The 17,387-nt window shown below is 35.7% G+C and overlaps 1 protein-coding gene across 8 annotated transcripts in view; it reads left to right on the forward strand.

Moving 5' to 3' along the window:
- The window catches only part of ROBO2 (roundabout guidance receptor 2), a 593,028-nt gene that overhangs the window by 550,280 nt on the left and 25,361 nt on the right, over positions 1-17,387 (forward strand). For all 8 annotated transcript variants that reach the window (XM_087418202.1, XM_087418199.1, XM_087418200.1 and 5 more), the window contains 3 exons: positions 2,232-2,388; positions 12,341-12,601; positions 17,107-17,312. In XM_087418202.1, the coding sequence (XP_087274328.1) occupies positions 2,232-2,388; positions 12,341-12,601; positions 17,107-17,312 (624 nt within the window). The remainder of the gene's footprint in view (positions 1-2,231; positions 2,389-12,340; positions 12,602-17,106; positions 17,313-17,387) is intronic.

Raw genomic sequence — 17,387 nt, forward strand, 5'->3', positions numbered from 1 at the left:
GAGGGAAAAGTGAATGTTGGATGGAAAGTCCTTGCAGATTTCCTGTATGAATTAGCTCCATTTCCACAATACATTTTTAAGTCTGTTGTTTGGAAAAGTTGATAATGGCTTTCTTGATCTTGGGCTAGGACTTAAGCAGAGTTGGGTTCAGAGTTCCAGAAATAGTAATCTCCAGTAAAGCTACCACATTCTAAATTTTTTGTTCTCTTTCTGTGTGAATAAGAACCACATAACACTCAGAAAGAACCCCCATTTTCTCATCTATAAAATGGAGATGTAAGAGCGTCCCTATTTGCGTTGCTCGGTTTTGGTGGTGATCATATAACATTTCTAAAAGTGCCATGAAAAGTGAAAAAAGCACTGCACATATATAAATATATAAGGAATAAAGGAGGCACAACTAGGGAAAAGGCTGTGATGGACATGTGACCCAACCCATTCCTCTTTTAATTATGGAAATATAGTTCTGATACTACAAAAAAAGATACAATCCTTGTTTGTGATTTTGGTGACTTAGGAAACAAAGGATAAGGCTTATCCAACTTAAACACAAAAATTACAGACAAATTCAAGCAAGTGTATTATTCTTATTCTGAGAATCAGGCTATTTCTGGGATACTCACTGGGGTTGGAGAAGTTGGGCGTCGCCAAGACTTTAGAGACAGGTAGAACCAGGTTTGCTGTGAGATTGAGGAGATGGGAAAGAATAATGATGACTGGCATTTATTGAGCATTCTGTACATTCTGAGCCCTTTACATGCATTATCTCTTGTAATCCTCAAATGACCCAAAGAAGTAGTAACTTTACATCTGTTTTACATGTGTGGAAATTGAGGTGATATCTATTGAGTAACTTATCAAGCAAGTGAGAAACTAGTCTTCAAACCTGGAGATCAAATTCTTATTCTCAAAGCAGAAGATATCTGCTCTCCTTTCTCGTAATACCTCTCATTCTGCCAAAGATAAGAAGTGAAAGGAAAGGTGAAAGCGCTTTTTTGGCAAGGATGCTCTTCAAAAGATGTGTGTGCATGTGCACACGACCTAGAAAACGGACATAATTCCATAATCAACAATAGTGTATATGTCCAGTTTAATGGTTTCATTGCTTTCTGGCACTCCAATAAGTTATTAAATTATATAATTTTCTGAACTGGCTGATGCAGATTAGTTATTGGAGAAAGGAGATGAGGCAGACTTCTAGTGATATCTCTATGGCTAGATAGTCCTGCTACACAAATATTTGATGCTCATAATTTTTAGTTTCATAAAGATGAAGTCCAAAGGGTCAATAACATTTTTTGGAAATATAGGTATATACTGTAGCAGGAGTGACAGAAGTTAAGTTCCCCTGAAGCATCCTTTGTCATTCTGCTCAAGAAGTACTCATTCCTGCATCAAACTGTGGTCCATTTAGGAAGAGTGAAAAGTACTGCATTACACAAAAGATGTTTTATTTTTACATTTCGTTAAGCTCCAGTAATTCCAGATATGGCTCATATGCTACCAAGTTACTTTCTGCTCGTTTTGTGCATGAATTCATTTGTATTACAACAGTACTGAAACCGATTACTGTATTTCCATTAATTTTCCCCCCTTTTTGGAATTTTAGAAAATGTTACGCTTAAAACATCTGGGAACTACTCTCACTATATGCAAAAATAATTGTGCCATTCATTAGTTAAAAATTCTATGAAACATATCATTGTGAAAGAGTTAGAAGCATCCTCCAGATTGTAGTTGATTGATTTTTATCAGTTACTTTTGAGAGAAAACTGTTACTCTCCTGGATTAATTAAATTGAGTAAATTCTAATGGAAAAGTTTAGCCTGTATCCTTAGACACTGCATTTTCCACTGAGAGAGATTATGCAAAAGAGCATTATAAACGCACTAAAATCTGACATTTGAAAGAATTTGTTATGGCCCATTATTTCATCTAACAATGAAAACGTGGAGGCAGCAGACGTGAATAAATCAATAAATGTGCTTTTCTACAGCAGCCATGTTTTTGGTTTATTCAGCTCCACAGTTAATGCATTGGGAAAGAAACAATATCATTTTGAGTGATTTATAAAAATGTTTTTGTGATTATATCATTTCATTGTTTGTAGCTTTTAACAACTGTAACATACTGATTCTGGTGTTTTGAAAACATAAATACATCTTCCCATCTGATGTACTCTGTTTCTTCTGATATTCAGTCTGTCTGAATAAACACATTATTACTTTCAGGTGGGAAAGGTGGAAAAAAGAAGAAAAATAAAAACTCTTCTAAACCACAGAAAAACAATGGATCGACCTGGGCCAATGTTCCACTACCTCCTCCCCCAGTCCAGCCCCTTCCTGGCACAGAGCTGGAACACTATGCAGTGGAACAGCAAGAAAATGGGTAAAAATGTTTTATATACCAACAAAGTGCCCAGGGTTATATTCCTCTCTGTGTTGTGCATTTTTGTCTTTATTCTGTGTTCTCTTACTGTTTGTCCTGCCCCCTTCCTAGCCAGTTCATTGCTTCCCCCCTCTTTTATTGTTTGCACCATCTATATATTTCTAGCTGATAAATACAACACAGCCCATGTTGAGGACCTGGAATCCTTGGCCGTCAAGTGCCTTAGATTGTCTGCAATCACGATAATGCAGCCTCCATTTATAATATTGCTTGTTAGTTTGAAAGCAAGTACCCACAGCTCTGTGAACTTAAGAGCCACTCCTGAGAGGGCTGAAAAGGGAATTAAAATAACCTTCTTCATCATCCCTCACCGTTCTCTAATGACTTGATGCCTGGCCATAGCAGGGCGCCCACTGTCGATCTCCATCACAATGGGGTAATTGTAGGGACCTGGCCAGTGGGTAGAGCTTTAATCATCAGCTTTGATGGGAATTTAGGGGCCAGAACAATAAAAGATGTTGAAGCCAACGCACACTCTGTAACAAAACCATTTTAAAATTTCCTTTGAGGGCCTTTAAATGTGACCAGGTTCCTTATTCTTTCCCAAACATCTCACAAGGGTTAGTTTGCTTTCCTCTGTTAGGTTTAAGTGTTAATTGATTTTAAAACAGAAAGAGATTGATACTTTTTATTCTCTAATCCAAAAAAAAGAGCAAGTCGGAAGAAACATCCGCAAGTATCTTTTTCTATTTGAATAATTCTAACTGCTCTGTCTCCCTCACGGTTCCCAGGTCACCATTGCTTTTGACTGAAACTGAAAAATACAGAATAAAGGCAGTTTTTCCAAGTTTTTCTTTATTTAGAAGTATTTAAATATCAAAATACCTCAGTTTCTTTGAATAATGGTTTTGTTTCCTGTCTTGTTTCACATAAAGGTCATATGTACATGCTTATAAATTTTTCTATCTTCTTTTCTTTTTATGTAACTACTGTCTTGGGGTCTTCAGATTAATTTTCATAATTAGAACTTTCTACATCACTACGTTTGCTTCCTTCACATGACCTCATTTGCTTTTTCTTCTGGTTATATAATACATATATCTTTGTAAATGCATTAAACACACAGATAAATAGATATGCATATATATACATATGCATACCTCTATATTTTTTCTCTCTATCTTTCCCTCCAAAGGGCTTCATTTGCTTCCGTGGGACTTTAGTTGTATGTATGTATATCATTATTTTACTTTTTAAAAAAAAGTTCATATTTGAAATAGGAAATGAAGAGCACACCCTCTTTCTATGACTTTTTAAAAAAATCAAATTCTGCACATCATCTTATGTAATACATATCAATAACATAAACGTGTCATGTCACATGGATCCTGGGCAAAGAAAAACCAGAGATTTGTATTCTACAAGACAAGATTATTACAGGGCTTAGAAATCTGCATTTTAAGGGCTGTAGTCAGAAAATGGGGAAATGGAACTTGTAAACTGGGAAGAGAAAGTAGTACCATTAAACATTTATAAGCATAAAATCTTGAACTCAGATCACATGAAAATTGTAAGTAATTTGGAATCTTTCTTTTTTCCTTTCCCACTAAGTCTACTTAAAAAATACGTAGACTATAACAGTGTCTATTACCCAATGAAATAAAACTGTAATTCATTCTAAATAAATGCTAAACTTCTCACTTGATTTTGTTGCCCAGCAGTAGAGTTGGAAATATTCATTTGATAAATGAAATAATACATTAGTGTAGATTTTTATTTTTTGATACAAATTATTTTCAGAACGTTAAGATATAAAGTTGTTTCCACCTATTTTGGGAATGTAAATTATTTTAATTTTCTAAAAGATTTCTAAAAATCCATTGGATATTCTAGATAGGTAAAGAAATATATATTTTGAAATATATATTTTTTTGAATATATATATTCAAAGTCTTTGTGGTATGTAATTTAGTTCTTATTTACCTTTAAGTTATTTGCCTTAGTACCTAGTATTTTCTGGAAAAAATTTCATCACTCTTAACAAAAATAGTAGTTAAGTCTTACCCTATCAGTAAACTGACAACAAATTTCAATTTTCTTATTCTTTGGACTCAATTTTTTAAAGGTCAATACTTGAAAGTTCTTGTTTCAATTGTTCATAATGAAAATTCATATTTAAAGTCAATATGACAAGAATAAATTAAAACTAGGAAATTTGGGATGATTTTATTAATTTATTGATATATTCTTTATACTTTTGTGTTTCCTAATGTGAAAACCTTATAATACTGAAAAGGAAAGATTTTTGAACACTTCCTAGATTATTTATACTCTGCTATTCATGATATTAACCTTGAATATTTTGCAGAAGATTTCTATAGAATTGTTTATATACCTTGTTGAAACTCATGCAGGTTTAAGGTTTTCTTGAAATACAAACAACAAAAACTTTAGAAGTTACCTTTTTGTTTTTAATAGTTTTTATTTCTAACAATAAAGGATTCTGCAGTTGTACTTCTTATGGTAATATATGGTTTTTGTTTTGTTTTTTTTTTTTTGTGAGGAAGATCAGCCCTGAGCTAACATCCATGCCAATCCTCCTCTTTTTGCTGAGGAAGACTGGCTCTGAGCTAACATCTATTGCCAATCCTCCTCCTTTTTTTTTTTTTTTTTTCCGCAAAGCCCCAGTAGATAGCTGTATGTCATAGTTGCACATCCTTCTAGTTGCTGTATGTGGGACGCTGCCTTAGCATGGCCGGGCAAACAGTGCGTCGGTGCGTGCCCGGAATCTGAACCCAGGCCACCAGTAGTGGAGCACACACACTTAACTGCCAAGCCATGGGGCTGCCCCCTGTTTTTGTTGTTTTTAATATATCATAATCTCTATTATTCAACATACATTTTTTTTAAGTCCGTAAGAAGTGCTAAGCCCAGTGCTAGGAAGAAAAGCAACAGAGGTGAAAGAAACAAATACAATTAATAAGAAGATCTGATCCCTGATCTAGGGAGCTCCCAGGAGTGGGGGGTGGAGACCAGAAACCACACACACACACACACTCAGACACAATTTTGTATGACAAGCCCTAGATGAGCAGTGTGTACAAAATAATAATTTGCATACAGAAGGAGATAGTCATGTATGCCAGGGAAGTTGAGTTTTGAGGTGAATCTTGAATCATTTACTCACAAGTAGTAGTACCCAGAGTTGGGTGGCTATTGAGTGCCAGGCTCTGAGCCAGAAGCAAAAAGGACAAAGATAATGAGAGATAGTCCCTAATCTAAAGTAGCCTCCACACCAGAATAAACTGTTAACCAAGGACTACAACCAAATGTAACTAATGTCGCCATTTGCTGTGCAGATGGAGAGAAATTTCCCTAGCCAAAGGCAAAAAGTAGAAATAAAATAAAAGATGAGAAAAAAAGGAATAACTTCGTTAGTCTTCCCTTAGTACTTCTCAATCTTCCTTGGAAACCCCACTCTATTCTAGTTAAGGTTACTTGCCTTTCCTTTATTTTTCATTATTCCTTAAGTTTACTCCTCAATTGTAGTACTCATCATATCACAATATCTAATTACTCATCTAATTGCTTGTTTCAATCCTTCAGCAATAGATAGCTGCTGTATGAAGTTTGTTGAGTTTGAAATATGCAGAGGGTAGGAGATAATCTGAGAAGATGTTTTGAGGCTGATTGTGAGGCCTTGTATGTCATATAGGGATTCTGATCTTTGGGTTTAGATGATGGATTGGAGCACATGAGGCTGGGGTAAGTAGATAATGTATGGGATATTGCAGCAGAATGGCCAATATCATGAAAATGATCAGGAAATAAAATACGGCAATGGCAGTAGGATGGAGGGAAAGAGATAGATTTGGGAGATAAACCTAGCCAAGAATAATCACAATCTTAAAAAGATTGTCTCTTGTATTTTATTAAAATGTTTAATATTGTTTCTAAGAGCCCAGATATCATCCATTTTCTTTCCAAGCCTCTCGGGCCATTTTTATCCACACAGTACTAAATATCAAAAGTTATCAAATCATTGTCCAAATAGAACAGTATTTAATTGTTAATTCAATACTGTAGCAACCATGGTAAGTGTTCCCTCTCATCAATATGCCTCTCTCAGCTTGACAAAAGTGTGTCAAAATGTATTCGTTCCTAGCTAGAAATATAATGTATTTTTAACATAATCGTATAATACTAGGAAGAATTCAGTAGTAATTCAATAGAAAACTGAGGCTTTGCTTTGTTATTGCAATTAGAGATTGGCAAGCTTTTGCGGGTGCTGAACTTTATTGTATTTTTATTAGTAATTTGGTATTTGTATCTGGCCTCTAACAAGTTAGTTCACATGCGACATTGATTTGTTGTCATCTTTCTCATTATTCACCAGGCGAGACAGATAATATGATGCCTCATATTTCACTGACAGCAAGTCAAAGAACAAAAGCTTTTCTAGGAAAGCTGGCCCCAAAGACCTTTGGTTTGGCATTAGAAGCATTTTCACAGTATTTTTTTATGTTACTACAAGAAAAAGTTGAAATTCCATCACTCAAATAACATACATGTCTGTAAATGTGAAGGAAACTAAAAAACAGAGCTACGCTTTTCATAACATTTATAGGCGCATCTGTTACTTTCTTGCCTTTCTTCAGAAACTGCATGAACCTAAGTATTTGTTGTTCTGGAATGGATTAAGACATGAATACCTCAGAGATGATGAACAGTTCTCCCCATCAAGTGATATGCACCGTATCTCAAATTTCTCTCATCTATTCTTACATGTCCTTCTCCTAGTCTTTCTTTTGTTCCCTCTATCTCTATTTTCCACTTCTTGACAAACTACTGAGATAAATCCATGGACTTTTCTCAGCTTTGCTTATCTTCCAAAGGGGAAGAGAGTTTGCTCGTTCCTGTTCTAGATTAGCTTTGTAGAAATGACTTGGAACAATTGGTGATGAACACCGATTCTAGTTAAGTGGAATAGCTATTGAAATATTTTTTAGTCCTTTAATACATTATGCAATGTGTTTGTATAATGTCAAAAATAATATTTATATGGTTAGGCTCTCCTTTGACTGGTGGTATTTGAATAATAAAAAAGTGAGTTGAGGACAATTAATTACAATCTTTTCTATGTTACCTTAACACATGATACATATAGCATAGTTTCTTCTATCTCTTATGTTCTCTGTGTATTTTCATTCCATATGTATGTTCCCTTTAGATTATTGGAAGCAAAACTAGTTTAGTATTTATGAAGTAGAGAAATTTTAGGAGAAAATTGACTACTTCCATTTGAAAGATTGAATATATGAACATGTTCTTTCTTTGTTGAAATATATGATATCCCTGATCATAAGCCAGTGTAAACAAAGAAAGTACATGTACTAGTTTATGGATCAAAAACTGTGCTATTTTGTAACAAGTTTTATGGAGTAAATTTAATTATAATTATTGATGAAGTATAACAGCACACACATTCTGTACTGAAAATGGGCAGTTCTTTTGTGATTAGGCTTCTTATAAATATTTTTGTTTGACTTAATATAGCATTTAAAATCAAATAAATAACTTAAGGAAAGACATTTAAGTATTTTTTTTTTTATCTCGGTAACATTGGTTTATAACACATATAAATTTCAGGTGTACATCATTATACTTCTATTTCTGCGTGGATTACATCATGTTCTCATGTTCACCACCCAAATACTAATTACAATCCATCACCACACACATGTGCCTAATTATCCCTTTCGCCCTCCTCCTCTGGTAACCACCAATCCAATCTCTGTCTCTATGTGTTTGTTGTTTTTATCTTATCTCTTTGTTGTTGTTTTATTTTATATGGTATTTGACCCTTTCCCTCTGACTTATTTCGCTTAGGATAATACCCTCAAAGTCCATCCATGTTGTCACAAATGGCTGGATTTCGTCGTTTCTTATGGCTGAATAGTATTCCGTTGTGTATATATACCACATCTTCTTTATCCATTCATCCCTTGATGGGCACTTAGGTTGCTTCCAAGTCTCGGCTATTGTGAATAATGCTGCAGTGAACACAGGGGTGCATGTATCTTTACACATTGGTGTTTTCAGGTTCTTTGGAGAAATATCCAGTGGTGGAATTATGAAGCAATTTTTGTGTTTTCATTTCAAATCAATAAATATGCTTATCACTGACTATTTTTAAGATATTATGTCAGATGTGGCCAAATAGGAATAGTTCCATAGTCATAAGTTTAATGTAGCTTAAATCCACTTGAGGAAAAGATACTATTAACATGTGAAAAGTTACATACTGAAATAAATTACACAACAGTTAAAGAAACCAATATTGGAAATGACATAAGACAGTATATAATCAATTTTCAAGTAAATATGCAAAAATATTGTCAGTACAAGTTCAGAAGAGTAGAAAATCAGCACTAGTTGGCCTCATCAGGGAAATCTTTGTAAAAGATATGGGATTTAGCCTGTACCTTGAAAGATTTGTAAGATTAAGATAGGAGAAATTGGAGGAGAGTAGCTTATTTGAAATAAGTTGAATTCTTTAAACTGATGTGCCAGGATGGAAAAGTACAAAGAAAGAAGAAAACAAACCAATTTGTTTTGAGCAGGAGATTCTTCTTGAGAAACTGGAAAAGCCATCTGTAAAGGTAGGTTGAGGCTTAGACATATATAATAGACACAATAGAGTGAAAAGAAGTGAATGTTTTATTCAAACAATTCTGATGTTTTCATTGACCAATTTGTAAGTGATGTGCAGGATTGACTAGAGGATGGAAAAAACTAAAGGCAATAAATCCCAGCGAGACAGTGCGTTACAAACTTCTTATGCAACAGAATCTTTTCTTCAAATGAAATCTTTGAATTTCAACATATAAAACAGATAAAAATGGCATCATTTTAGAGCAATATATTTTTTTTCATAAGTATCATTTCAGATTGGTACTTATATAGTCAATTAATGAGAATACAAGTTTAATCAATGGTATTTTCTAGTATATAAAAATTATTTATAACACATTAAAGTGTGCCTGTTTATCTTAAATATAAAAGATATTTCAGAAGAGATATTCCTATCAGACTGTACAAGGCTTCTGATCCAGGGTGTTCAATTTGCAACTCACGAGGTAGAAGATTATTCAAGAAGCCTCAACAAGAGAGGAAGATTGAACAGCCAAAGATGATAACCATTCTCTGTATAAAACCTCTCAGTGACTATCCATCCCCCAAAGGCAAAATTCCAAACTCCTTCTCAGGGCTGATGAGGCCCCCTGTGGTCTGGATATTCTCACCTCTCCTGCCTCATCTATGGCCAACCTTCTTTATTTGCCAGCTCTTACCAGTTAGGGAACTAATGGAGTTCTTCAAATACTTCATCTTTTCTCTTCCTCTGACCCACCACATGTGTTGCTTAAAATATCTTCTTTTCCAGAGGTCAGTACGGCCTCACCCAAGCCCACAACTACTTGCAGCTTCCCTCCTTTCTATTCCTGTAGTACTCGGTACTCTTGCTTATTTGCCTAATGTCAATCTCCCCCACTGGATTGCATGCTCTGTAAATAGATCTAGTTACCTGATGCGTGATTGTCAAATAAAAGGGTGATAAATTCAGGGTTTTTTAAATAGACTTTATTTTTATGTCAATTTTAGGTTAACAGCAAAATTCAGCAAAATAACAGAGATTTCCCGTATACTCCTTACTCTCACACATGCATAGCCTCCTCCACTAGCAACATCTCCCACCAAAGAAGTACATTTGTTAAATTGATGAACCTTCTTTGACACATCGTTATCACCCAAAGTCCATGGTTTACGTTAGGATTCACTCTTGGTGTTGTACATTCTGTGGGTTTTGACAAATGTATAATGACATGTATCCATTATAGTATCATACAGACTAGTTCTACTGTTGTAAAAGTCTTCTGTGCTCTGCCTATTCACCCCTCCCTTTTCTTAACCTCTGGCAACCACTGATCTTTTTACTGTCTCCATAGTTTTGTCTTTTTCAGAATGTCATGTTGTTGGAATCATACAGTATGCAGTCTTTTCAGATTGACTTCTTTCACTTAGTAATGTGCATTTAATTTTCTTCCATGTCTTTTCATGGTTTGATAGCTCCTTTCTCTTTAGCACTGAATAATATTCCATTATCTGGATGTGCCACAATTTATTTATCCATCCACCTACTGAAAGATATCTTTGTTGCTTCCAGGTCTTGGCAATTATGAATAAAGCTGCTATAAACATCTGTGTGCAGGTCTTTTGATAAATTCAGTTTTAAACAGAATTAGTGAAAAGACAGTCAAGTAAAAATACTCAAGAATCATCTGGACATTTACAAGTTAGCATTTGTAAGGGAGACCAAGACTAGATATATACATTTCTAATATTCCTTCTATTTTCAGTTTCTTTAATGAAAATCTTTCATATGCTAGATACTGTACTAGGTGCTGGAAATGCAAAGTTGAGAATTACAGAGGTCTTGAGTTTAAGGATCTCACAGAATAGTGGGGAAAAAAGAGACATGAAACAAATAATCCCAATATAATATAAGAATGCCACAATGTAAGTATTATGGAGTTGTAATTGATTCCATATGGTGGGTGCAGAGAACGCTTCACAAAACTGATAACATTTGAACTGAACCTTGAAGGAAAAGCAGGAGCTCACAGGCAATAATTTGAAAATAGTTATATACAGACACAGAGTTTAGAAAAAATATAGTGTAGGCTTGTGTTGGGGAAATTAAGCTAGAAAAATAGGCTGATCAGATGGGGATGGGTCTTTTAGGCCTTGTTAATGAGTTTGAACTTTTTCTTACATTAATGATAATCACTGAATAATTTAAAGCACAGGTGTGATGTGAATGAAAATTTTAGAAATATAATCCTGTTGCCCATATGGAAGACAGGATAGAAGAGATGAGGATGACATCCCAAGAGACTAGGAAATAGGCTAGTTCACATCAGAAGGAGACTGATCTGTGATCACGGAAGTAGAGGTGAAGTGTAGGAGAAAGACTCAGGAGATATTTAAGAGGTTGAATTTATAGGACAATTATATCCAATAATATTGCTTATCTTTTCCTTAAGTCTCCTTTTTTAAAGTATATTAGGATCTATTTGATTTATGAAAATAATAGTACTGGAGAGAAGGTAGAAATAGTAGAGAAATAGTAGTAGAAATGCTACTGATTTTGTGTTGCAATCAAAAGTTCGTGGATTAATTTTCTATATTCCCTAACCAGCGTCCCTAAAAACATGCTGTTTTAAAAAATTATTATTCTTTTTAATATATATTTTATAGGGCTAAGTTTTGAATTTCTGTTTTATAGATTTTAGATGTCAAGATACAGAGAGGCAGGAGTTTCTACTGAGAAAATTAAGAGAATCAAAGGGCTATTGAATATATTTTGTAGCACAAAGTCTTAATGATTAACATGTCATATGGAAAGAAAGGTTGGCATAGATCCAGAATAAGAGTAAAAGTTATTCTCAAACACTTCTTACATGATCAATATTGGCATATTCTGTTGGTGTACAAGGATGAACAGGAGAAGAAAGTAGTTAAGTCTGTAAGCGCTAAATTCTTTGTCTTTAATTAGCAATTTGGTTTTTCTACGTGAGTAACTTTGTTAGGAAGTTATTGCCTTTTGTAACTATGGGGTAACAATTAGCTAATAAGATCTTTTAAGAATAATTTGAGATACCAGATGTAATTAAGATCAGAAATTAAGATAACAGCCAGGTAATTTATTATGTTAGCACCAGCACTTGAAATCAGGAGGAAATAAACTGAGAGAACATTTTAGATACTATTGTTACTATTGTGGTTGCTACTTATTGCCAGTATAAATGTGTGCGTGTGTGTGTGTGTGTGTGTGTGTGTGCATGCGTGCATGTATGTGTCAATGTGCTTCTTCTTTCTCATTTAATTACAGCTATGACAGTGATAGCTGGTGTCCGCCATTACCGGTACAAACATACTTACACCAGGGTATGGAAGATGAATTGGAAGAAGACGATGATCGCGTCCCAACGCCTCCTGTCCGAGGCGTGGCTTCTTCTCCTGCGATTTCCTTTGGACAGCAGTCCACTGCAACTCTTACCCCATCCCCCCGGGAAGAGATGCAACCTATGTTGCAAGCTCACCTGGACGAGTTGACGAGGGCTTATCAGTTCGATATAGCAAAGCAAACATGGTAAGTGTCCTCATGAGGTCAGGGGACCCGTGCTTTCAACTTGTAGATAGAAGGAATTTTCTTTCACAGTAAATTCACAAGAGATTCTCTCAAAACTATATAGCTGGGGTTAGAAATTTTTTTTTTGTACAACTTCTGTACAACTTTTATACAACTCCTTAATCATCTATATAAGGAAATTGATGAAAGAGATGTTAAATAATTTGACCAAAGTCACATAACTAGTTAAAGAGTAAACCTGAGCAAGAATTCAGATCTGCTGAATTTCAAGCTAAAGTGCTTTTGGCTACACCAGAATCTTTTCTAATTTACAGTTTAGCTTAGGTTAGCTTATCCTTGAACTCACTTCCAATGCCATAATAAAAGACTCCTTTTAGATTCTTCAAAGAGCCTGTGATTAATTCTGTATGTGGTTGTGAAGATGTAAATATAAGCTTCTGCAAATCACATATGATCAGTGTCAGTTATTCAAAGACCTTCTTTGGGCTGAATTAAATGAGACAGAAAAAACAATAATGTTAGTCACAGTAAATGCAAAAAAGAAAAAGAGTAGAATACATCCCCAATTTTTTTTTCTAATCAATCCAAAAACTTTCATAAGATATAGATGGCAATCTACTTAGGTATCTGTGGAAAATATAACAGGAATATAAGTAGAACTAACTCTCACAATTTTGTACAGTTATTTTTTTCTTATTTGCTCTCTCTTCCCCCAAATAATGACCTATAAGTCTGACTCTTGAAAATGAAATCTCAGCGACATACTTCCGATTATCTTCTGTTGATTTACATCCTGTGCTTGAAGTTAGAGTAAATTTTTATGAAATAGTATTTGCTTCTTTTCTGATAGTTCGGCTACTGTGAAAAGTTGATAATGTGGTAAGTCAGTCTTATTCTCAGTGTTAATGAACTATTTATTTAAAAAAATACAGTTAACTATGCAAAGAAATACTAAAACCAGGAATATCACTTAAAGCTTATTACAAACATAGGTTCTTTTCTTAGAACCAGAGGTTCTTGAATATTTTTCTCAATTATCAGATGTTTTTCCAAAGGTCAAAGGCAATCTACTGTTACCTAGTATTATTTTGCATCAGGCTGCTTTATAAAACACCACTGTTTAAGTTGAAGCCAGCTGCTTTAAGAGTCAGAGGATTTCCTTCAAGTTAACTCATGAAGCCTTACAGTTTAGTTATTTAAAGCACAGATTCCAGCTGAGGGGCCCTCAAATCTGTTTACATTTTGGAATCACCTGGATAACCTTAAAATCTATTGATGCCTAGGCCCCACCTCCAGATATCCTCATTGCTTGGTCTGGTATTTGACTGGTGCAGCCAAGGTTTGGACCATTGGCACTGCCACTACTTACTAGCTGTGTGACAGTGGGCAAGCTGCCTAACATTTCTGTGCTCGGTTCCTCATTTGTAAAATGGTGATGATGATAGTAATTAGCTCATATATGAAGTGAGAGGGCAGTCCCCAAGACCACTCTCACTTCTGACACCATGGACAAGTTTCAGGAGTCCTCAGGACCACACTCAGGTTTGTGAATTCACTAGAAAGAGCCACAGAACTCACTGAAAGTTCTTATACTCAAAGTTACAGTTTATTGTAGTGAAAAGAGACAGAATAAAATCAGCGAAGAGAAGAGATGCATGAGATAGAGTCTAGGAAAGTTCCAAAGACAGAGTTTCCAGTTGTCCTCTCCCAGCAGAGATGTGGAAAGTGTTACTTTCCCAGCAAAGATGTGTGACAATATGCATGGAGTATTGCCAACCGGGGAAACTCCCATGAGCCTTGAGGTTCAGCGTCTTTCCTGGGGCTCTGTCACATAGACATGGTGACTATCTGCCTGGCTGACCTCAGTCTCTAGCCCTTCCAGCAGGCAAGCTGATGCCATGCGACTCAAAGTTCCAACCATAAATCACATTGTTAGACTTTCTGGAGGAGCCTAAGGCTTCCAGGTAAACAAAGACAGAACATTCAAGAACTTGGAGATTATTTCCCAGGAGCGCAGAGCAGAGGCCCAACTTCTCTTCAGGGAAAGTCATATTCTTTATTATACATCAGAGTTTTTGAGAGTTTGTACCTGTACAATACTTAATAAAGTATCTAGCTATACTATAGCTGTTATTAATCAGAAGGGCTTGGGTTTTCACCTGAATTGTTCCCTGCTGTCTTTCCACTCTTAGAAGAGCACCCCACTTAGTGAGTGCTCCCTAGTTCATCTCCACCTACTCCAAGTACCCACAGAGCAGACCCTGCCTCTTTCTCTGAGTACATTTCTATTCAGTCCAACTATCCTCCAGAATGTCATTACTGACTCCCCTTGTAGGAGTTATGAGCCTCCACGTACTCACATGGGACCTTGCCCATCTGGAATGGAAGTGCCTCTCCATCTGGGCTTCGTATCAACATCACAGAAGGAACATTAAAAAAATAATGATTCCCAGGGGCCAGCCCGGTGGCACAGTGGTTAAGTTTGGCATGCTCTGCCTCGGCAGCCCAGTGTTTGCAGGTTCGGATCCCAGATGCAAACCTACGCCACTCATCAAGCCATGCTATTGTGGTGACCCACATACAAAATGGAGGAAGATGGGCACAGATATTAGCTCAGGGCCACTCTTCCTCAAGCAAAAAGAGGAAGATTGGCAACAGATGTTAGCTCAGGGCCAATCTTCCTCACATGCACAAAAATAATAATAATAGTAATAATTCCCAGGCTCCACTTCCAGAGATTCTGTTCATATTGACCTATGAAGTGCACAGCACAGACCCTGTCACTAGAAGATATTTATAAATGTTATGTACCCTCTTCCTATATTTCAGTTTGTCTCCTAATTCTGCTGAACTCAAGAAGTACATTTTTCACGTCTTAATGTACATTTGTTCCATCAAGAGATGTCAGCAGTGATGTAGGACTAGAGTATCAGTCTATTTGGTCCGTCTTAGGACCAAAGTGCACACCATTAGAGGAGAATGAATCACATATATAAATATCATCTTTATTCTCTTGCTCATGAGTTGGCTCACTCCATCCCCGATTCGCGAACGCAATTTGAAGCAACACTTACAACAAGATGTGGTCATCAACACTCAAGATTTTCTGTAATAGTAGTTAGGAAAGTTCCTGACTTTTCAGTGAATGAGCTGTGATGAGTGCCAGATAATAACTTGGGTCCTCAAATTCCTGATCTTTTAAATTAAAGATGTGGGCCTGATGATATTGAGGTAGCTTCCAGAACTAACATCTTAGGTTTTTTAACATTGAAAAATCTTAAATCTTGTTAGCATTAGAGTTGGTTACAAGTTCAAGAATGTGGTTGGGAGAGGAATATTAAACAAGTTCCAGAAAAAATGAATATTTTCCCCCCAAATGCAAATATTAAAGAAAAATAATCTTGTATCTTTAATTCAAAAACTAACATTAAAAATGCATACCACTTGTTTTACATCTCCCTTAAATAGCAGAGGTCTTTTAAATACTTTATATCAAGGCCAAAAAAACGACTTAATGTGTCAACATGTGGTATCACTCTTTAATGACGGTAACAAATAACAATGACTTGCTTTCCTTTAGCATTTTATGGTTTAGAAGAAACTCTTCAGTAGTCACGAAGTGAACCGACTGGACCCCGGTGTCCAGCTCTACATTTTGTTAGTCACGATATTTGGAACAAGTCACTTAAATTTGAACTTCACTTTAATAAATTCTAAAAGAGAGATGATAATACAAGTTCTACCTACTTCACAAGGTTGAGATTGGAGTAATTCATTCATTGCAAAGGGTTTATTTAGCACACCTAATGTTCTAAATGTGGTGTGTGCTGAGATGAATCTTTTCTGCCTTTGAGGTGTTTAAGACTTTGGTGGGTGAGAGAGATGCATAAATAACTAGCTAGAACACAAAGTAGTCATTCCTACCCTAAACCAGTTAAAGTGGAAGCAACCACCCAGCCTGATTTGTGGGTGATCATGCAGGAGGAAAGCCTTGTAGGGCAGGGAATGTGCTCATGGTTGGGGCAGGGGGTATTGGTATTAGGTCTTCATGTGACATCTTTTCTTCATAAGAGCGAGCAGATCACATGGTTTACAAAGGCTGAGTAGAACTTTGGCACTAAACTGGGAACAAAATTATAATATTCTTTTTGGACAAGAAGAAAAAGTCAGATATAAATAGTTATTTGTGACAAATATTCCTATTCTCCTTGCAATTTATTTCTACAAAAATGCTGGGTCTGTATTTTTTTCTCTGTGCATCATGCCATAAATACCATTGGAAGAGTGTAATAGTCTATATTTTTGCTGTTGTTTTGATGAGTCATGTATACATAATCCATTGTCTCTGTGGAAATGTAAGAATGCACTGTAAGTTTCAAAATCAGTTAATGGAAAACAAGAAGACAAAATTAGTTACCATAGCATGCTGTTTAATTCTAATTCTAGTTACAATTTTGTGGAATGTTAATGAACTCCTTTTTTGTCTTTTTTCATGTGAATTCTAGGCACATTCAAAGCAATAATCAACCTCCACAGCCCCCGGTCCCACCATTAGGTTACATGGCCGGCACCTTGATTTCTGATTTGGAAACAGATGTTCCAGATGATGATGCTGATGATGAGGAGGAAGCTTTAGAAATCCCCAGGCCCCTGAGAGCACTAGAGCAGACACCCGGATCCAGTATGGACAATCTGAACAGCTCTGTGACAGGTAACGGAACTCATTTAATAGGACTAACTGACCTACTTGTGACGTTAAAATGCATCAAAAATCGAATACTTTCTT

Source organism: Ceratotherium simum, chromosome 27 (genome assembly GCF_057802395.1).
Source record: "Ceratotherium simum simum isolate JZ-2026a chromosome 27, ASM5780239v1, whole genome shotgun sequence".
In the NCBI taxonomy this organism is placed as follows: domain Eukaryota; kingdom Metazoa; phylum Chordata; class Mammalia; order Perissodactyla; family Rhinocerotidae; genus Ceratotherium; species Ceratotherium simum.